Source organism: Drosophila mojavensis, unplaced genomic scaffold (assembly GCF_018153725.1).
Source record: "Drosophila mojavensis isolate 15081-1352.22 unplaced genomic scaffold, ASM1815372v1 contig_74, whole genome shotgun sequence".
Classification (NCBI taxonomy): Eukaryota; Metazoa; Arthropoda; class Insecta; order Diptera; family Drosophilidae; genus Drosophila; species Drosophila mojavensis.
In genome coordinates this window covers 15,022,972-15,044,617 of record NW_025318899.1, presented here as the reverse complement: position 1 = coordinate 15,044,617, position 21,646 = coordinate 15,022,972, and the positions used below count along the sequence as shown (strand labels likewise).

The 21,646-nt window shown below is 40.3% G+C and overlaps 1 protein-coding gene across 1 annotated transcript; it reads right to left on the bottom strand.

Moving 5' to 3' along the window:
* Nucleotides 1–15,005: 15,005 nt before the first annotated feature.
* LOC6582587 lies at nt 15,006–18,611 on the bottom strand. The gene is made up of 4 exons (XM_044010232.1): nt 18,444–18,611; nt 17,868–18,387; nt 17,358–17,795; nt 15,006–17,287 (listed from the first exon to the last, which is right to left on the bottom strand). Exons 1-4 carry the CDS (start codon nt 18,517–18,519, stop codon nt 15,073–15,075), a joined length of 3,249 nt encoding a protein of 1,082 aa, XP_043866167.1. The 5' UTR covers nt 18,520–18,611; the 3' UTR covers nt 15,006–15,072.
* Nucleotides 18,612–21,646: the final 3,035 nt, after the last annotated feature.

Here is a 21,646-nt window from a genome sequence, read left to right as displayed (position 1 = left end):
ATGGGGTCGTGGCAGCGAGGGGAGTTTAGCAAGCAAATCGAACGTCTTATGTTAATGGGCGGCTCTCGGTCCCCGCCCCAAAGTTTCACCGTTGTGCTGTAAAGCTGTTAATTAATACCATCAAAAATAAATATTAAAGAGAAAAAATGAAGAAATGTACCGAAAAACCAGATGAGACGAAAAAGAGGACCACACAAACGTATTTGATTCCCACCAAGCCAGTTTGTTGCCTATTTAAGTCTTTTGTTTTACGAATGCACTTGTCACTGCCACGACTTCACTTGCTGCCCGAATATTTGAGTATTTTGATTTTCGCTAGCCCCCACTCGTTGCGCTGATTGATTCTCCTAAGAGCTGCCACTCCTGCAGTGCCCGGACATGGGCAGGAAGCATTATGAAGATGCTGACTATTGAATACACTAAGCGAAATGAGACTCACTCATAAGAGAGTAGTCTTATTTGTATGCCATATATCAACACAATATTCTTTAAGTAAGAGCATTCAGAGTATGTGTTGAAATTCCATAAAATGTAAACGAAAATGCGAACAAGCTGAGGCAGGTTTGCATCATTTGTGGAGTTATCAATCACACATAGAAATTTTTGTTATTTTTTTTTTTTCTCATTTTTTTTTTTTTTTTTTTTTTTAACATTAGATGAAGCGCGAGTTTGACTCCGACTACGCCTGGGCCGAATGTTAGTCATTAATTATGCGACGACTGATCCAACAGATCCAACAGCTACAGCTGGAACGCAGGCATCAAGCACAAGACTCATCATCGTCAATATTGACAGGCAGCGAACCGCACGAACAACATGTTCTTTAAACTTTAGCCTTGAAATGGCAGCAGCAGCAGCAGCCGCCGGAGAAGCCGCATCACAGTTTGCACATTTAGTATTATTATATCTACGGAAAAAAAAACACAAAAAAAAAAAAAAAAAAAACAATTTCTATTTAATTTTTAAATTTTTTGTTTCGGTTTTGTTTGTTGATGCAGCAGGGTCTAGAGAAGCAGGTCTTACCGGGTCTTAGACTCTTCGACGGTTATTCACATAATTGTTGATAGTTTTTGTTGCTGTTGCTGTTGGCTTGTTTATATTTAATTGCTAAAAACTATAATTCTGTCAAGTTTATTATGAAAATAATTATAATGCACGTTCTTTGTTGTTGTTGTTGGCGTTCTTAGTGTTGTTTGTGGTGCCATTGTACGACCAAGTTTATCTAAGTGCGCATATCTTAAGATTTTCTGTCTAAACAATGGTCGTGGCTTGCCTGATTTAGCGTTATAATTACCCCAGACGTCTCCGCACAACAAAAAACATCAAATCACACACACACACACACCGACAGTTAGACGTATAAATTCTATGTAAAGTTTTGTAAAGAACTTGTCCATTGGGTCATTGGGTTAGTGTTAAGTCATTTTCATTGAAATTAACAAACACTAAGGAAAAAAAAAACAGACAACGCTTTAAGTGCCAGAAAGTGAGTCTTAAGTTGACATACTTAGGCATTTTGTAGGCAATAAAATTGAGTCAGGAATTTGATTTAGAATTAGAATAAAGCAAGCAGCTGAGTGAGTTTATGGCAAAGCAGTTTAAACTGTTGATTACCTTAACGTTTTTATTGACCTTACAAATTGATAGAAAATAAGTAAAGTTTTATATCGAATTAAGCAGAGTTAATGTACATTTATGACATATGACTTATATTAAAATACATTACTATTTATTAATACTTTATAACAGTAAATATTATTCTACTCCACTCTTTCAGCTGCTTGGGCAGCACTCCAAGGCCACTCGCTGAGCTTAAGCTCTCAATATTTTTTATATTGCCTATAAAAATACTAAAAAAATACCAAAATACTACAAAAATACTAAATAATGTTTGATTTGCTCTTTCAAAATTCCTCCCTTCCGTCCCTTTAGACAAGTAATTTAATTGTCGTAGACCTTCTTTAAAATCTGTTCTAAGCAACAATTGTTAAGATTGAGTTTATATTAAATAAGCAGCTCGCTGAGTCAAAGTTCTCAATATATAGTATATTGCAAATAAAAAATACTAAAATAATACTAAAAATATTTGGTTTGCTATATCAAAATTCCTCCCCTCCGTCCCTTTAGACAAGTACTTTAATTGTCGTAGACCTTCTTAAAAATCTGACTTCTAAGGAACAATTAATAAGACTGAGTTGATATTAAATAAGCAGCTCGCTGAGTCAAAGTTCTCAATATATGGTATATTGCAAATAAAAATACTAGAAAAATACTAAAAATACTAAATAATATTTGGTTTGCTATATCAAAATTCCTCCCCTCCGTCCCTTTAGACAAGTAATTTAATTGTCGTAGACCTTCTTAAAAATCTGACTTCTAAGGAACAATTAATAAGACTGAGTTGATATTAAATAAGCAGCTCGCTGAGTCAAAGTTCTCAATATATGGTATATTGCAAATAAAAATACTAGAAAAATACTAATAATACTAAATAATATTTGGTTTGCTATATCAAAATTCCTCCCCCTCCGTCCCTTTAGACAAGTAATTTAATTGTCGTAGACCTTCTTAAAAATCTGACTTCTAAGGAACAATTAATAAGACTGAGTTGATATTAAATAAGCAGCTCGCTGAGTCAAAGTTCTCAATATATGGTATATTGCAAATAAAAATACTAGAAAAATACTAATAATACTAAATAATATTTGGTTTGCTATATCAAAATTCCTCCCCTCCGTCCCTTTAGACAAGTAATTTAATTGTCGTAGACCTTCTTAAAAATCTGACTTCTAAGGAACAATTAATAAGACTGAGTTGATATTAAATAAGCAGCTCGCTGAGTCAAAGTTCTCAATATATGGTATATTGCAAATAAAAATACTAAAAATACTAAATAATATTTGGTTTGCTATTTCAAAATTACTCCCTTCCGTCCCTTTAGAGAAGTAATTTAATTGTCGTAGACCTTCTTAAAAATCTGTCTTCTAAGGAACAATTAATAAGACTGAGTTGATATTAAATAAGCAGCTCGCTGAGTCAAAGTTCTCAATATATAGTATATTGCAAATAAAAAATACTAAAATAATACTAAAAATACTAAATAATATTTGGTTTGCTCTTTCAAAGTTCCTCCCTTCCGTCCCTTTAGAGAAGTAATTTAATTGTCGTAGACCTTAAAAATCTGTCTTCTAAGGAGCAATTAATAAGACTGAGTTGATATTAAATAAGCAGCTCGCTAAGTCAAAGTTGTCAATATATGGTATATTGCAAATAAAAAATACTAAAATAATACTAAAAATACTAAATAATATTTGGTTTGCTCTTTCAAAGTTCCTCCCTTCCGTCCCTTTAGAGAAGCAATTTAATTGTCGTAGACCTTCTTAAAAATCTGTCTTCTAAGGAACAAATAATAAAACTGAGTTGATATTAAATAAGCAGCTCGCTGAGTCAAAATTCTCAATATATGGTATATTGCAAATAAAAATACTAAAAAATACTAAAAATACTTAATAATATTTGCTCTTTCAAAATTCCTCCCTTCCGTCCCTTTAGACAAGTAATTTAATTGTCGTAGACCTTCTTAAAAATCTGTCTTCTAAGGAACAATTAATAAGACTGAGTTGATATTAAATAAGCAGCTCGCTAAGTCAAAGTTGTCAATATATGGTATATTGCAAATAAAAATACTAAAAAATACTAAAAATACTAAGTTATTACTTAGTTTTGGTTTGCTATTTCAAAATTCCTCCCTTCCGTCCCTTTAGACAAGTAATTTAATTGTCGTAGACCTTCTTAAAAATCTGTCTTCTAAGGAACAATTAATAAGACTGAGTTGATATTAAATAAGCAGCTCGCTGAGTCAAAGTTCTCAATATATAGTATATTGCAAATAAAAAATACTAAAATAATACTAAAAATACTAAATAATATTTGGTTTGCTCTTTCAAAGTTCCTGTTCCTCCCTTCCGTCCCTTTAGAGAAGTAATTTAATATTCGTAGACCTTCTTAAAAATCTGTCTTCTAAGGAACAAATAATAAAACTGAGTTGATATTAAATAAGCAGCTCGCTGAGTCAAAATTCTCAATATATGGTATATTGCAAATAAAAATACTAAAAAATACTAAAAATACTTAATAATATTTGCTCTTTCAAAATTCCTCCCTTCCGTCCCTTTAGACAAGTAATTTAATTGTCGTAGACCTTCTTAAAAATCTGTCTTCTAAGGAACAATTAATAAGACTGAGTTGATATTAAATAAGCTGCTCGCTGAGTCAAAGTTCTCAATATATAGTATATTGCAAATAAAAAATACTAAAATAATACTAAAAATACTAAATAATATTTGGTTTGCTCTTTCAAAGTTCCTCCCTCCGTCCCTTTAGAGAAGTAATTTAATTGTCGTAAACCTTCTTAAAAATCTGTCTTCTAAGGAACAAATAATAAAACTGAGTTGATATTAAATAAGCAGCTCGCTGAGTCAAAGTTCTCAATATATGGTATATTGCAAATAAAAAATACTAAAATAATACTAAAAATACTAAATAATATTTGGTTTGCTCTTTCAAAGTTCCTGTTCCTCCCTTCCGTCCCTTTAGAGAAGTAATTTAATTGTCGTAGACCTTAAAAATCTGTCTTCTAAGGAACAATTAATAAGACTGAGTTGATATTAAATAAGCAGCTCGCTGAGTCAAAGTTCTAAATATATGGTATATTGCAAATAAAAATACTAAAAAATACTAAAAATACTAAGTTATTACTTAGTTTTGGTTTGCTATTTCAAAATTCCTCCCTTCCGTCCCTTTAGACAAGTAATTTAATTGTCGTAGACCTTCTCAAAAATCTGTCTTCTAAGGAACAATTAATAAGACTGAGTTGATATTAAATAAGCAGCTCGCTGAGTCAAAGTTCTCAATATATAGTATATTGCAAATAAAAAATACTAAAATAATACTAAAAATACTAAATAATATTTGGTTTGCTCTTTCAAAGTTCCTCCCTTCCGTCCCTTTAGAGAAGTAAATTTAATTGTCGTAGACCTTCTTAAAAATCTGTCTTCTAAGGAACAATTAATAAGACTGAGTTGATATTAAATAAACAGCTCGCTGAGTCAAAGTTCTAAATATATGCTATATTGCAAATAAAAATACTAAAAAATACTAAAAATACTAAGTTATTACTTAGTTTTGGTTTGCTATTTCAAAATTCCTCCCTTCCGTCCCTTTAGACAAGTAATTTAATTGTCGTAGACCTTCTCAAAAATCTGTCTTCTAAGGAACAATTAATAAGACTGAGTTGATATTAAATAAGCAGCTCGCTGAGTCAAAGTTCTCAATATATAGTATATTGCAAATAAAAAATACTAAAATAATACTAAAAATACTAAATAATATTTGGTTTGCTCTTTCAAAGTTCCTCCCTTCCGTCCCTTTAGAGAAGTAAATTTAATTGTCGTAGACCTTCTTAAAAATCTGTCTTCTAAGGAACAAATAATAAAACTGAGTTGATATTAAATAAGCAGCTCGCTGAGTCAAAATTCTCAATATATAGTATATTGCAAATAAAAAATACTAAAATAATACTTAAAATACTAAATAATATTTGGTTTGCTCTTTCAAAGTTCCTGTTCCTCCCTTCCGTCCCTTTAGAGAAGTAATTTAATTGTCGTAGACCTTAAAAATTCTTCTTCTAAGGAACAATTAATAAGACTGAGTTGATATTAAATAAGCAGCTCGCTGAGTCAAAGTTCTCAATATATGGTATATTGCAAATAAAAATACTAGAAAAATACTAATAATACTAAATAATATTTGGTTTGCTATATCAAAATTCCTCCCCTCCGTCCCTTTAGACAAGTAATTTAATTGTCGTAGACCTTCTTAAAAATCTGACTTCTAAGGAACAATTAATAAGACTGAGTTGATATTAAATAAGCAGCTCGCTGAGTCAAAGTTCTCAATATATAGTATATTGCAAATAAAAAATACTAAAATAATACTAAAAATACTAAATAATATTTGGTTTGCTCTTTCAAAGTTCCTCCCTTCCGTCCCTTTAGAGAAGTAAATTTAATTGTCGTAGACCTTCTTAAAAATCTGTCTTCTAAGGAACAAATAATAAAACTGAGTTGATATTAAATAAGCAGCTCGCTGAGTCAAAATTCTCAATATATAGTATATTGCAAATAAAAAATACTAAAATAATACTTAAAATACTAAATAATATTTGGTTTGCTCTTTCAAAGTTCCTGTTCCTCCCTTCCGTCCCTTTAGAGAAGTAATTTAATTGTCGTAGACCTTAAAAATTCTTCTTCTAAGGAACAATTAATAAGACTGAGTTGATATTAAATAAGCAGCTCGCTGAGTCAAAGTTCTCAATATATGGTATATTGCAAATAAAAATACTAAAAAATACTAAAAATACTTAATAATATTTGCTCTTTCAAAATTCCTCCCTTCCGTCCCTTTAGACAAGTAATTTAATTGTCGTAGACCTTCTTAAAAATCTGTCTTCTAAGGAACAATTAATAAGACTGAGTTGATATTAAATAAGCAGCTCGCTGAGTCAAAGTTCTCAATATATAGTATATTGCAAATAAAAAATACTAAAATAATACTAAAAATACTAAATAATATTTGGTTTGCTCTTTCAAAGTTCCTGTTCCTCCGTCCCGTCCTTCTAAGGAACAAATAATAAAACTGAGTTGATATTAAATAAGCAGCTCGCTGAGTCAAAATTCTCAATATATGGTATATTGCAAATAAAAATACTAAAAAAATACTAAAAATACTAAATAATATTTGGTTTGCTCTTTCAAAGTTCCTCCCTTCCGTCCCTTTAGATAAGTAATTTAATTGTCGTAGACCTTCTTAAAAATCTGTCTTCTAAGGAACAATTAATAAGACTGAGTTGATATTAAATAAGCAGCTCGCTGAGTCAAAATTCTCAATATATAGTATATTGCAAATAAAAAATACTAAAATAATACTTAAAATACTAAATAATATTTGGTTTGCTCTTTCAAAGTTCCTGTTCCTCCCTTCCGTCCCTTTAGAGAAGTAATTTAATTGTCGTAGACCTTAAAAATTCTTCTTCTAAGGAACAATTAATAAGACTGAGTTGATATTAAATAAGCAGCTCGCTGAGTCAAAGTTCTCAATATATGGTATATTGCAAATAAAAATACTAGAAAAATACTAATAATACTAAATAATATTTGGTTTGCTATATCAAAATTCCTCCCCTCCGTCCCTTTAGACAAGTAATTTAATTGTCGTAGACCTTCTTAAAAATCTGACTTCTAAGGAACAATTAATAAGACTGAGTTGATATTAAATAAGCAGCTCGCTGAGTCAAAGTTCTCAATATATGGTATATTGCAAATAAAAATACTAGAAAAATACTAATAATACTAAATAATATTTGGTTTGCTATATCAAAATTCCTCCCCTCCGTCCCTTTAGACAAGTAATTTAATTGTCGTAGACCTTCTTAAAAATCTGACTTCTAAGGAACAATTAATAAGACTGAGTTGATATTAAATAAGCAGCTCGCTGAGTCAAAGTTCTCAATATATGGTATATTGCAAATAAAAATACTAAAAATACTAAATAATATTTGGTTTGCTATTTCAAAATTACTCCCTTCCGTCCCTTTAGAGAAGTAATTTAATTGTCGTAGACCTTCTTAAAAATCTGTCTTCTAAGGAACAATTAATAAGACTGAGTTGATATTAAATAAGCAGCTCGCTGAGTCAAAGTTCTCAATATATAGTATATTGCAAATAAAAAATACTAAAATAATACTAAAAATACTAAATAATATTTGGTTTGCTCTTTCAAAGTTCCTCCCTTCCGTCCCTTTAGAGAAGTAATTTAATTGTCGTAGACCTTAAAAATCTGTCTTCTAAGGAGCAATTAATAAGACTGAGTTGATATTAAATAAGCAGCTCGCTAAGTCAAAGTTGTCAATATATGGTATATTGCAAATAAAAATACTAAAAAATACTAAAAATACTAAGTTATTACTTAGTTTTGGTTTGCTATTTCAAAATTCCTCCCTTCCGTCCCTTTAGACAAGTAATTTAATTGTCGTAGACCTTCTTAAAAATCTGTCTTCTAAGGAACAATTAATAAGACTGAGTTGATATTAAATAAGCAGCTCGCTGAGTCAAAGTTCTCAATATATAGTGTATTGCAAATAAAAAATACTAAAATAATACTAAAAATACTAAATAATATTAAGTTTGCTCTTTCAAAATTCCACCCTTCCGTCCTCTTAAACAAGTAATTTAATTGTCGTAGACGTTCTTAAAAATCTGTCTTCTAAGGAACAATAGTTAAGGTTGAGTTTATATTGAATAAGCAGCTCGCTGAGTTAATATATATTATATTGCCTATAAAACTACTTAAAAATACTAAATAATATTTTGATTGCTCTTTATGCAAGGCAAGTAATTCAATTTCCATGAACCATCTTTAAAATCTGTCCTCTAAGGAACAATTGTTAAGATTGACTATATAGTATATTGCCTATAAATATTGCTATACCTATAGAAATACACAGTTAATTACTTTGCCTTTTGGAAACTCTTTCTGTATTTCTTCAGTCTGTTTAGTGAAACAATTCAATTTCCGTTGAGCAAATGTTCACTTCCTTTTCAAATTTCAAACTAAACTAAGCCCCATATCAGGCAATTAGCGCCTTTTAACGCTTGATCAGTGAATGCTGTAGTCAGTGGACCACAGGCAGAGATTGGTATACAACACATAATGAATGTGAAAGTGTGTTTGTATGTGTGTGTGAGAGTCTAGGTTAGTTGTGTCTGCATGCCATAAATCTCAAATCCCATGAAACGCAACAAATTAACATTATTAAAATTTGGTTTCGACACATAAAACAAAAGAGCCCAAACAAATAATAATATTTTGATGTTATTTGGACTAAACTAGCAAACGCATGTGTTAACTGCGGAAGTAAACGTTAGCAACTGTCCACTCTCTCTCACTCACACACTCTCTCTTTCTCTTTCTCTCTATGTGAGTTTACAAGGAAATGCGAAAGGCAAATGCAGTGGGAAACTTGCAGTGGCAGTTGGTGAAAAGTCTTGCACAACTTGGGGAAAATTCAGCGTCGAGCCGTAAAACGTGTCATTTGATGAGGTAGAGGAAAAGGCAAAGCATTTGCCATACTGTTTACTTTTTATCGTGCTATAAAATCTACACTCTTTTGATGCCGTTGCCTGCCTTTACTCAACAAACAATTTACGATTGATAATAAATCATTGCCGAGATCTAACTCTGTGTGCCCCGAAACTCAACCAAAAATCAAAAATGAAATCCTGATGCACTAATTCATTTTTTATTAACGCCCCGAGCCGAAATGTGAAAAAGAGAACAAGACGAGCCAGCAGAGCTCTCAACTTATATATATTTATAATCAATAACAAGGTTCGACTGCTGGCACAGTTGGAAATCAGGACAGCAATAAAAAGTGAACAACATTTTGGGCTGGGAAACAGACTCTCATCTAAATAAAAAATTTATTTTTCCTTAGTTTTGATGTTTATATGACTGCGATAACTGTGAGTCTCATGCTCGACGGGGCTACACAAAAGAGGCAAGAGACAATGTGATGGGTCCTTACGGCCAGCGCATTGTCTTCGATGGGCACAAGTAGAATATAGGTTGGGCAGGCTGAAGCCTAGTTGGCTGAGTGATAAATTGCTGGCCAGACGCCAGGAATTGTTATGAACTGTTTATGCCCAGCTGGGCAGCTGAGGGCAAACGTAACGCCCGCCGATTAATAGAGGGAGGACTATTCGGTTGTTGCTGTTGTTGTTGTTGTTGTTGCTGGAAATGCGTACAGTTGCTGCATCTGTATCTATCAGAGCTCAATCAAAGTCTTTTCACACCTTCGGGCGACTTATCGCACGTATCGATCGATCGATCGATCGAGCCCAGAGTGATGTCAGCAGACCCGAGTCCCGCATTGCTGCTGAATTGAAATCGGAATTGGGACTGGGATTGGGCAACAGCAACCATAACAATCGTATTAATCGTGCAATAGCAAATTAATGCAAGGCATTGTAAGGCCCGACACGATTCCTGTTAGTAACGCTGATTAGGATCTAGCCGGGGCCTCACGCACACCGCACAAGCATCTCCACACACATTAATGTGTCAACATGTGCGATAAGTCCGCATCCAGCGACAGAACACACAGTAGTTGTCGCTGCTCGCTGGTAGCCCACAAATACAAATAATTCTGATGTCTAGTTCCTGGTAGCGAGATAATGTGTACAAAAGATACGATAAGGATCGCACACACACACACACACACACACACATATGCGATTCGTGCGAATGTCACTGCGACCACAACAATGTGCGCATAATGAGTGTAGAGACTGTAGCAGCGTTCTGCAAGCAGCCAGCAGGATCTCAGCACAGAGATATCAACAGAGAGAGATAGAGAGAGAGAACTCCCGTGAGCGTAATTCTCAAAGCCATAAACTACACTTTTTTTTGGCCGTCTCTCAATTTGGAATGCCTCCGTTTGGCATGCTACATAAATCTTTTGGGGCAGGACATGCGCCTGAGGAAAATTTCATTGTTGGATTTTTATTGCAATATGCAAATGGTTTGTTTGCCTTGATTTCCACTTCTCAGCCCAGGCTGACCTTCAACCCCTCCGCGCTTAAAGCATGCGGTTGACCGCATTCTCAGCAGCAAAAAGGGTTGCATTCAGCTCAGCCTCGACTCAGTTTCTTGCTCTGCGTGCTAACAACTTGATTAGAGAAACTTGCCGTACATTATTCTTGATTAAGTCACATTAATTATGATAATGATGACGACTGTCTCGAATCGGAAAGAGAACCAGACTCGGGGTTCTTCTAAAGAGCGACGCAGGCAATTGAAACGGGAACAGGATATTGTTTGACTTCAAGGTCCACACAATGCAACGACGTGTGCGCGAATAAAAAATGAGCACAACAGCAGCAGCAGCAAAAAACGAACATAAAAACAGAGAATAGAGAAGCAAAGAATTATATCTCTATATATATATAGGTAAATGTGCGTGTGTGATAAATGTCAACTTCCTGCTCAGCATCCGACACGCCTGAACTGCCCTAGCTGGCTGGCTGGCTACTGGCTGACTGGCTGATGACTTCATCAGTAGGCCATCTAGATTATATACGGAAGTTATCTAATAACGGCTGACACTTTTAATCCTTTTATGAAATTAATCAAGTGTGGCCATGAAAGATCCCAAAAAAGGAAAAAAAAAAAAAAGAGAAAACAATAAAGGAAACTCCGAATTGGGCAGCTGCCAACTGCAGATGCAATTGACTCGCTATTGAGTTTGACTTGGATAATTGTTAAAAAAAAAGAGGGAATAAAAGAGACTGATAGAGAGGGTGGTATATAGAAAAAGTAGAAATTGATTTTGCGAGAGTTGCTATACATATAGTTTATAGTAGATGCCTTTGGTAAACTCCTTCATTTGCTCATGATTTTCAAAAAGCAGCAATCAGACTTGATATGAGTAGAATAAGTGTTAACCAAAGGACGGTAAAAATACATATATATATAGTGGATAGGTCAGTAAGAAAGGAATCGACTTCATAATTATTTTAAAATAAAATAAAATTATAATGCCTTAAAATAATAACAAAAGTAGAATTCTTTCATTTGCAAAGCGAAGATTTGGCTAATTTCACAGAAGAGAGAAACAGAGCTAAAGCGAGAGCCAGTGTGAATGTGTGTGTGAGAGAGAGGGGAGAGAGAAGAAGAAGAGATCGATTTTTCAATAAGATGTTCTACTGTTGCGAAAATAAAATTATGTAAAAGCCTTCGGCAAACTCTTTCAAAGCGTAGCTCTCACACTTCATACAAAATTGGCTAATCATCAAGAAAGAAAGAGAGAGAGATGGATAGACATAGAACAGAGCTAAGAGCAGAATCAATAAGATTCTTCTCTGATAAATTTGCTAAAAATATATGTTGAACTAAGAATCTAACAATCGTTCATAGTTCAACATGATTCTCCCTCTCTACTTCTCTCTCTCACTGTCTGTCAACGCCCAGACTTGATAAGACTGATTCAATTACTAGCAATATTAAGAAATTATGCAAAATAGTATATTAAAACAACAGAAGAGATACCTTTCAAAATGTATTTGAAAAAAAAAGTTAAAGTAAAAAAAACTTTTGTCAAAACTCATTCATATCCAAACCGAATTCGAAGCACTGCACTCAGAGGTCAATAGCCAAGCGAGCATGTTACAAATTGATTGATTAAATGCTATATAAAGATTACGAAAAAAATGGAGAAAACTCATAAAATGCAATTTCAATTATTCAACTCACATGATAAGCGAGAGACATTCATAAATTAACCATAAGCCAGACGAAAAATCGAAGGAAAAAAAAATAAATCAAGTAACGAAGTTCAAAAATTTATGGACATTCATTGATCAGTGCATGAAGTTTTATGCTTTATGTTGTGTCGTATGTGATTTCCGTTCGGGAACTGCGCTAGGTGGGCTAGAGTCATCAAAAAAAAAAAAAAAAATACACAGACACAAAAAACAAAAAAGTAGAAGAATAGAGAAAGAAAACTAACTGAAAATCAAACTAGAAATGCAGACTGCATACTAAAACAATGGAAATAACCGTTTTTCCAGCCAGCTGCTCTCGACACAGTGGGCACTCGCTATAGTTGAAATGACAAATGAACTGAGGCGGATCATGAGAGCGACTACTGACAGTAGGCAGAAAGTTGTCAAAACAAATGGCTAAAGGCAAAGCGGATCAACTCAACTCAACTCAGCTCAGCTCAGAAATAACAATTCGAAAACAGTTGCCGAAAATGTGCAAAACTACTTGAACTAACCGTTGATCTTGAATGCCGTCCTGCGAATCATTAATCATGGCTCATCATGCAAAAAAAATAAAAAGAACATCGGGAATGGTTAACGCTTAGCTGAGCAAGAGACGCGCAGAGCTGAAGTCACCTTAAATTGCGCAGCTTCTTGATCGATTTAGCAGGAGTTGAGCAGTCGAGCACCTAAATGCCCACTTCAGAGTTTCTATTGATTATGTCGCCGCATTGTCATTAATTATGCCTTTGTTTGGGCCTGGCTGTCACTTTTGTGGTTCAAAAACGAAGAGAACTATACAAACTCGAGTGCAAGAACATTTTCAACGGGTTAAGAGCTAACCGAAAATCTAGGTAGCGAATGCCTAATGCTTATGAATTTCTAATGTTGCGTCATTAATCAACCAGTCAAAAGGTGTTTTGATTTTGGCATACGTTCAAGGCAGTCCGAAACCCAAACAATTGACATGCACACACACACACACACACACGCACTCACATGACATTGGACCGCGTTTGCAACTTCCAGCTACTTGCAACATGCAATCGCAGAAAATGTTGTGCCAAAGCGAAACTAGAACACGAATGAGAACTTTTTTCGTAGTTTATTTCAGTTGGCAATGTTGTGTATGTTGGGCGCTTTGTTTGGCCAAGAAGAATGGGAGAACTCCGAAACGAACCTAAGGTCAGCCTTAATAGGTTCGAGGCACTGAGCCATTGAACTTGTTGGGTAGCACCTTGGCTTCGTTTCGGGTAGCTAGAGAGCTTGCATTAGCACATGCTATTAATTCTTCAGCGCATTGCATTGTTATAAGCCACTCAAGACAGTTCCCGGCGACAGACGGACGGACAGTTCGACAGATGTTAACAAGCTGCCAAGAGTTGAGCTGAGCGTGAGCCTAGCAGCGAGACACCCACCAGTCCCAAGGCAGCCAGACTTGTGCTGCTGCTGCCTGTACAGGGTATCTGCTGGGCGGGTTTGCCTACTAACAGCACGCACAAAGTGCGTTAATTAACAGAAAATATGCTGCGCCCACTTGGTAACTGCAGCCGAAGGACTGCAACGCCCCACAGCAGCATTCAAATTGCCTGGCTATAGCTGGCCCTACCCCTACCCCCACACCCTGCCCCATATATGATGCTATAGACTATGCCTTCGGCTTATTATTTACGATTTTTCGCATAAATTTACGCGAACGCTCGTAAAACTGCGTGAAATACGACATTTTGAGTTCTGTGAAAGTGTAACACGAACGAACTGACTCGAGATTGGCAACTGAGATCCGAGACTGGGAGCGGCAGCGGCAGAGTGGGGGAGGCTTGAAGAGCTGCAACTGAACCTGGAGCTGAAGCTGAACCTGCGCACAAGGCTGTTCGCTGATCGAAGCGTGTGTGAGCGCTAACTCACCATGAACAATAAGCCAGCATCTCAGTGATTTGTAGCTTTCAGCGTTAACCTGGCAACAATGTTGCTAATAGATGTTGCTAAGCTGCCGACACCAACACCAACACCAACACCGACACCGACACGCAGACACCCAAAACGCTGAGCAACAAAAGCTCTAAAGTTCCTTTCGTCACGCCCTGGCTGACAAAAAGCTTCAGCTGCTCGATGTGAGTCTTAAGCTTTTGAGTGCCAGCATTTTAAGTAAATAAGCAAATTGAATTTGACAGAAAGTTAAAAACTTTTCTTTCCTTCACCTCATTCTGGCATAAATTAGGATTAATTTATTTCAGGAATTTTAAAACTGTGAAGGTTTTCTTAAAATTCCTTAAAAGTAATTTTTTTTATTAGTTTATCTCTGTTCCAAAGTTAAATTCATTTCACTCTAGCTTTAAGAAATTAAGAGGGGAAATATTTCTTTTATACGTTTTGAAAATCTCTTTTACTTTAAGAAATTTTTAACCAACCTTTAAAATCCTCTTGAAAAATCCTACTCCTTGTCTTAGTTCACCGAACTTTTCTCAATTAATTTCCATTTCAATAAATTTTAAATTCATTGTTTTTGCTACTCAACTTCTCTATATTTTCATCTACAATTTTTTCTTTTTTTTTTCTTTTTTTTTGTGCCTTTTCCAATTATACATATTATTACTTTTATTTAAAAAATTGATTGTGGTTTTTTTCTTATTTTTTCGGTTCGTGCCTTTGCTAGAAATACATTTTTGTGTCAAGTTAAGAACTCTAATATTTAGTCGTCCGCCAGGTCGCCCACTGTGAGCGTGGCTGGGGGCGCTGTGGCCGCTGCTGCGGTCACACTGAAGGGCAGACCGTGCTGCGTGGCCGAGGCCCAGCTGCGGCGTGGTAGTATCCGGCCGAAGTTGAAGTACTTCTGCCTCAGCTTATCCTTTATTTCGTCCTCGTTCATGATGGCGCTGGCCTCGCGAAAGTTGAGGAAAATGCGACCCTTTTCATCCGTTTTGATGGGCAGAATTTCGGTGCAGACGTTGCGCGCCTTCAGCAGGAAACCCTCCTCCTCCTGGGTAGTGCTGATGAGCGCCGCACCGTCACCCTGGCACAGCTGAGCCTCGGGCAGCACGACCACGGTATCTAGGCGCGAGTCCATGGACTGGGAGCGCGGCGGCTTGGCTGTGGCCACATGGTTCTTCTTCTTGCGCAGGCAGAAGGGATCCCGATCGCTGGCCTTGACGTACTGCACCACTGGCCGATTGACGCCCCACTTGGGGCGATCGTCCATTTTGTGGGCATCCTTGTCCTTGCCCTGATTCTTCCTGTTCTTGTCCTTCTCCTTCTCCTTGTCCTTGGTCTTCGCCTTGAACGTGGTCGTCGTCGTCGTAGTGGTGGTCGTCGTTGTCTCGTGGTCCTTCTCCGCCGCCGACTCCTTCGCCGGCTGTGTTTGGGTCTTCGACGTCTGCGTCGTGGTCGTGGTGGACACCTCTCGCTTTAGCAGCACCTTGTAGAAGTTGTCGTGGAACAGACACAGATCGCAGTTGAGTGGCAGCTCCGTCTGGGTCTCCACATCCGCTTGCAGAGCGCCCTCAGTGGCTCGCCTCAGCCTGCTCGCCGACTCGCTGGCTGCAGCAGGAGTCTTCACTGGGATCAGCGCCAGTTTGTCCTGCTCGGCTGGCTGTCGCGCAATGTCCACCTCCAGGGAATCCGGCGAGAAGAAGCCGCTGGCCGTCTCCAGGGCAGTGCGCCCCGAGCGTGCCGTGTGCAGCAGTTCCTCATCCTCCTCCTCCTTCTCCGCCTGGTAGCCATCCTCGGTGCAGATCGAGGTCTCTGTGCGCTGCGTCATGGTCGCCTTGGAGTAGCTCCGCTCCGTGCTGGCCGGCGGTGGCACCGGCGCCGGCTGCTGCATGAAGTACGTGGCAATCTGCAGATTCCCAATGGCATTCTGCAGTCCGAATATGTCCGTGGTCACGGGCAGCGGGATCAGTGTGGCTGGCTGCATGAGCAGCGCCAAGTTCTCCTTCTCCTCGACAGAGCTCGTCGGCTTCGCCTTTGTCTTTCCGGGTGACTCCTTGGCAGCGCCCTCTGCGCTCTCTGCGGCCGGTTGCTTGATGGGCTTCGTGATGGTGCGCCTCAGATTGATGGGCGTACCAATGAGCACCTTCTCCTCGGAGACCACAGCAGGCGGAGCAGCAGCTGCTGCTGGTGGTGGTGGTGCTGCTGCTGCTGCAAGAGGAGGAGGCGGCGCTGCACGCGGCGTATGACTCTCTGCATCCGCTGCATGCTCAAGTTGCTCCTCAACAATCTCTTCCTCTTCCACGGAGAGCACCTGCAGCAGCTCCGGCCTGTCGGCCTGCTCCTGGCTCAGGGCTCGCTCGCGATTCTTGCGCTTCTTTTGCTTCTCCATTTTGGCGGCCACCTCCGCCTTGGCAATGGCATCCAGCATCGCCTGCTGCTTCTTGCGCTGCGCTTCCTCGCGCTCCAGCATCTGGCGACGCTCGTGCTCCAGTCGCTCCTGCTCCAGTTGCTTCTGCCTGCGCATGCGCTGCTCCTCCAGCTGCTCCTCCTGCCTGTGCCGCTCCAGCTCCCACTTGCGTATCAGCTCGCGCTCCTGCAGCTGCTTCTTGATCGCATTGTGATACTCGGCCGCCTTCCGCCGCTTGTCCATGCGCTCGGCCAGCGTGTGCGCGTCGAGCGGCGCATTCTGCCCACGCAGATAAGTGGAGGAGGATTGCACCGACTGCGCATCGTCCTCGCTGTCCTTGAGATCGTGCATGCCACGATTCAGCCAACCCGCCGGCACCGCCACCGCCACCGGCTGCTGCCCGTTGTAGTTGGCCCAGCGGGCGCGCTCCCGATCCCGATCCCGCTCCTGCACGTAGTAGTCCCCCTGCTCGCAGCTGTTGCTGATGTGCACCTGGTAGGTGTTCGACGTGGACACGTCGCGACTGAGACTCACGTTGGAGCAGGTCGACGGAGCGGCCACATAACAGCAGCTGCTCAATTGGAGAGGAACCCATTAGCCTCCACTCGAACTTGGTTAGATTCTAGGAGTTCGCTACTCACCTGTCTGCCAGGTAGCCATCGGCTGCCAGTGGCTCATAGCTGTGGCGCTGTGCAGCCCCACGGCGCGTCGGCTTGGACGCTTGAGCGCCAGCAGTGGGCGTGGGCGTAGGCAGGGGCTGGGGCATAGCCATGGGCAGGGGTTGGGGTAGGGGCATGGCCGCCCCCTGTATCGATCGCCTCAAACGCGAGGCGTTGCCAACGCTCTCCTCGGTCTGGCTGGCGCTGCCCATACCACTAATGCTCCCATTTTGGCTGGCTGCATCGTTGTACCAAATGTCGGGCGTGTGTGTGTTCTTGGGCGTGTCGCTCAGATAGCCGGAAGTGTCCTCTTCCTGGCAACCAACTGGCGCTTGGCTCCCATTCGGATTGTTTAATCGATGTGGCATGTTGGCGTTGCCGGGATCAATGTTTGTTCCCTTCACGTTGCCATTGACTTGGCCAAGTTGATTGGCCGCTTTTAGCTGCTGCTGCTGCTGCTGCTGCTGTTGTCCCTGTTGCCTGCGCCCTGCCTGATACTCCCGCTTCCTGATTGTGGGCAAACTGGGACTCCTTAGCCTGTGCTGCTGCTGCTGGTGCTGCTGCTGCGGAGGGTGTTGCATGCGCCCCTTGGCCGTTTGCAGCGCCGTGGGCACCAGCTCTACGTAGCGGCCGGGTGGCGCCTGCAGCTGTCGCTCGGACATGCCGGGCGCATAGCTGCCACGTCGCTGACGCCTGTACAGCAATTCATCGTCCTCAAAGTCCGCATCGGCATCCACGTCCAGCTCGTCCATGTAGCGATCCACCTGGTTCATGTAGTCCTCGCTGCGCTGCCGCTGCACTGGGCGATAGTCCGCGGCGGGCTGCGGCCGCACAATCAGCTGCATGGGCGGAGCGGGCGGCTGGCGGGCATGGCTGGAGGTCTGGTTCGAGGAGCTCTGGCTGAGATCCAGATTGGAGTAGTACGTGCGTATGGAGGTGCGCTCGATCTTGTGGTGCGAGGTGGACGAGGTGTGCTGATGGTGGTACAGCTCATCCATGCGCGCTATCTCCTCTGCCAAGGGAAGACACCGTTAGGAGCTGCTCTAACGGAGGCTGCACTACACTCACCTCTTTCCTTGGCCCACTGCTGCTTCTTCAAGTCCAGCAACCTATGCGTTTGTCTAGCTTCCGGACCCGTAATCATGTCTATTCACCTAGTTCATTGCACTTGAGAGAGAGAGAGAGAGAGAGAGAGAGAATTGACGTCACTGGAGTTGGACACCACGACGGGACAAGGCTAAGGCGAACACTAAATGCGAACAACTCAACGAAATTCCATCAAACTCGCGACACTGAGCCAAAATTCGATTTGTTTTGCATTGGAATGCCCTGCCAAACGTCGCCCTGGCAACGTGGCACTTGTAAACAAATGGGGAATATGTCCCAAACAGCACGACTACAATTGCATACCCTTTCTTAAATCAGCTTAGCTAAGGAGAAGTTCAGGTAATTTTATTAAAAATCAATTAAGTTTGCGTTAGACAAATACGAGTTAGGGTTAGTCTACCCCTTTCCAGTCCTATATATACCACTGCCATCTCCACTTTCATTTAGCATTTCAAAATCGATATACCCCATTGTAAGTGCATGGCAAAACTTCCTCAATGACTGTGACGGGGCTAAAAGTCCTTGCACTCCACGCGCAGTGGGTTACTGCAATCAGGTGCGCCTCGCGTGCGAATCGCTCATTGTCTACAAGTTTCGGAAGGTTCGTACACCCCTAAAAATATACGCAAATGGACTACACAAATAGACATTTGAATAAATTAAGGGTGAAGAGACTTGAGAATGGGCCAGCTCCGTTAACTGTTTATTGATTGGTCGAAATTCGTTAGCCATGCAAATAAGTTCCTTGGGCTGGGCAGCAACAAGTCAAGTCGGCCAAGTCAGTGGCCTTATCAACTGGATCAGAGAGTAGAAAGGCCAAATGCGTAGGTGTCAGATGCGGAACGTCCTTCGTTCGTGCCCAAAGAATGCAACTCGATTAAGAGGGTACAACCTATCTACCTCTACCTACCTCGGCCTACCTCGGCCTACCTACCAGAGCGTCTCTGAACAGAAAACTTTATTTCCCATGGTCAAATAGAAATGGCCAAAGATAAAAGGAAGAAATATCTCATAACCCATTTTCCATAAACATACATAAACCACAAAAGCCACAGCAAAAGTTAACCAGACACATTGCTGTTGTTGTTGCTGTTGTTGTTTGGGTTGCTTGTGTTGTTGTTGCTGTTGGGTCTGGTTTATACGCGTGGGCGTAGAAATCACTGCCAGTCAAAAGGTCATGTTATGATCTTGAGCGAACTATGTGTCTAAGTCCAACGATGACGCTGAGGAGCATGGGAGCCCGAGCTCAGCTCAAGCGATTGCAGTTGCAGCAACACAACACACACAACAGCAACAACAACAACAGCAATGGAGATCAAAGACACAGAGCAAAAAGAGCAGAGCAAAACGGATCAGTGTAGAGCGAAACTGCGGATGGTACGGCAATCAAGAAATCCCACTTGATACAAGTGCATTTATAAGACATTATAATGAGTTTTTATAAACTTAAACAGGGTCGCTCATCGCTCGTCGGTCGTCGGTCGTCGGTCGTCGCTGCCTTAGGGCGTCACTTAACTAGACTTGAACTTGGACAGGCTCTTGACTCGGGCACTGCGCAGCATTGATCATGGCTGAAGATGATAATTGCTATGAGCTAGGTCAGCAGCCAGACAGTTGGGCAAGCGCAGCGTATGTCACCAATCCACTCTTACCCATAGAAAGTGATCAGTGATCAGCGATCAGTGATTAGTGATCGGTGATCGGTGATCAGTGATCAGTGTGACCAGTGATCGGGCTAAAAATAATCGTGTCTTATGGCAGCCATTTAGTCAGCAATTTTCATACATCTTGGCAAAAGATTTCACTCGGTGTCCGAGCGTTCGGGCCAATTGAACGATCAGCAATCATTCGATCGCTCTATCGATCGATCGATCGATCGATCGTTTGTTCGTTCGATGTATCATTTAGTGTGTAACCTCAATACGGCGATCAATAAACAAACAAGCCAAATGCCTAATAATTGTAATTTACCATATTTTTGTCGACTATATGACGATCATAGACGAACCAAACACGATCGGTGGGTGCCCCGTGGCAGAGTGGAAGTGGGAGTGGGAGTGGAAGTGGAACTGGGAGCGAACGCCAGGGCAGCTCTCTTGGGCAAGCCGCAGAGCCAACACTCGTAGCTTCGATGGGCAATACATATTGATCAAAATTGATGATGTTGACACGAACTTTGAACGAGCTCCAAACAAGCGATGATGACTCTACGATCGGCAAGCACTGTCTACCTCGATGACGACGACGACGACGACGACGACGTCGACTCCACTCCACCTGCTTCTCTTTCAGCTTCAACGATGTTGTTGTTGTTGTTTTCTGTAGTCTTCAAGGGTTTCTTGCCGATATTTTTGAATCGTTGAACGATTTTCCCAAGTGTTTTTCGATTAAGCAACAACAATAACAACTCTATGAATTCTCAAGTGAGAGTATCACACAATCGATACATACACTTATCAGCCAGACTCGAGCAGCGCAACTATTCGATAGCTGAAATTTAAGCTAATTGAAGATGGCTCGGCTCGCTGGGCTCTTCAATTCCATTTGACATTTGCCGTTTGTGCTTGTGTTTGTGTTTCTTTTGAATGGGTTCAAGTGTTTCTCTTTCTGAAGCATTTAATTGTTCAGATGACACTTTTGGCTTTTGTCTAGTCAACAGAATTTCTGGCAATACAAATTTGTGGCGGTTTTTCTTTAGTGTGTTGCAATCGAAGCGCGTTCTCTTCGTAACTTTCAATTAATGTAGTTAGTCTCCATCGTTGCCAAAAATGGTTAGCCAGACAAAACGTTCCGAGACGTCCACAACAACAACAGCAACAACAATAACAATGACAACAAGCAATGTGACCAACTGTCTGCTGGTCACATTGTAGCGCCAACACTCGCCAACAACTGTCAGGTGTTTAGATGCCTACCTCAGAGCTCTCTCTCTCTCACGCTCTTGCTCTGGATCTCTCTGTCTATCTCTCTCTCTATTTCTGTCTAGCGCCACGAGTCGCATTAGTCTAAGACTTAAATGGAGTCTAAGCACTTGGGCAGTCAGCTTGTAATGCTGTAAGAATAGAGTCTGAGAGGCCTTGACTCATGTTATATAGAGGGGTAGAAACGAAGTGATGCAATAATCCTTTAGCCTTTTCTCAGCTAAGAGCTCTTTTAGCAATTGA

What these genes read in the sequence shown, in the direction of transcription:
- LOC6582587 (XM_044010232.1), bottom strand. Translation starts at nt 18,519, where the DNA reads ATGATTACGGGTCCGGAAGCTAGACAAACGCATAGGTTGCTGGACTTG. An exon ending in ATCAGGAAGCGGGAGTATCA is followed by an intron (nt 17,796 to 17,867) that starts GGCAGGGCGCAG and finishes CAATCAACTTGG; the next exon opens with CCAAGTCAATGGCAACGTGA. An exon ending in GATGGCTACCTGGCAGACAG is followed by an intron (nt 17,288 to 17,357) that starts GTGAGTAGCGAA and finishes CCAATTGAGCAG; the next exon opens with CTGCTGTTATGTGGCCGCTC.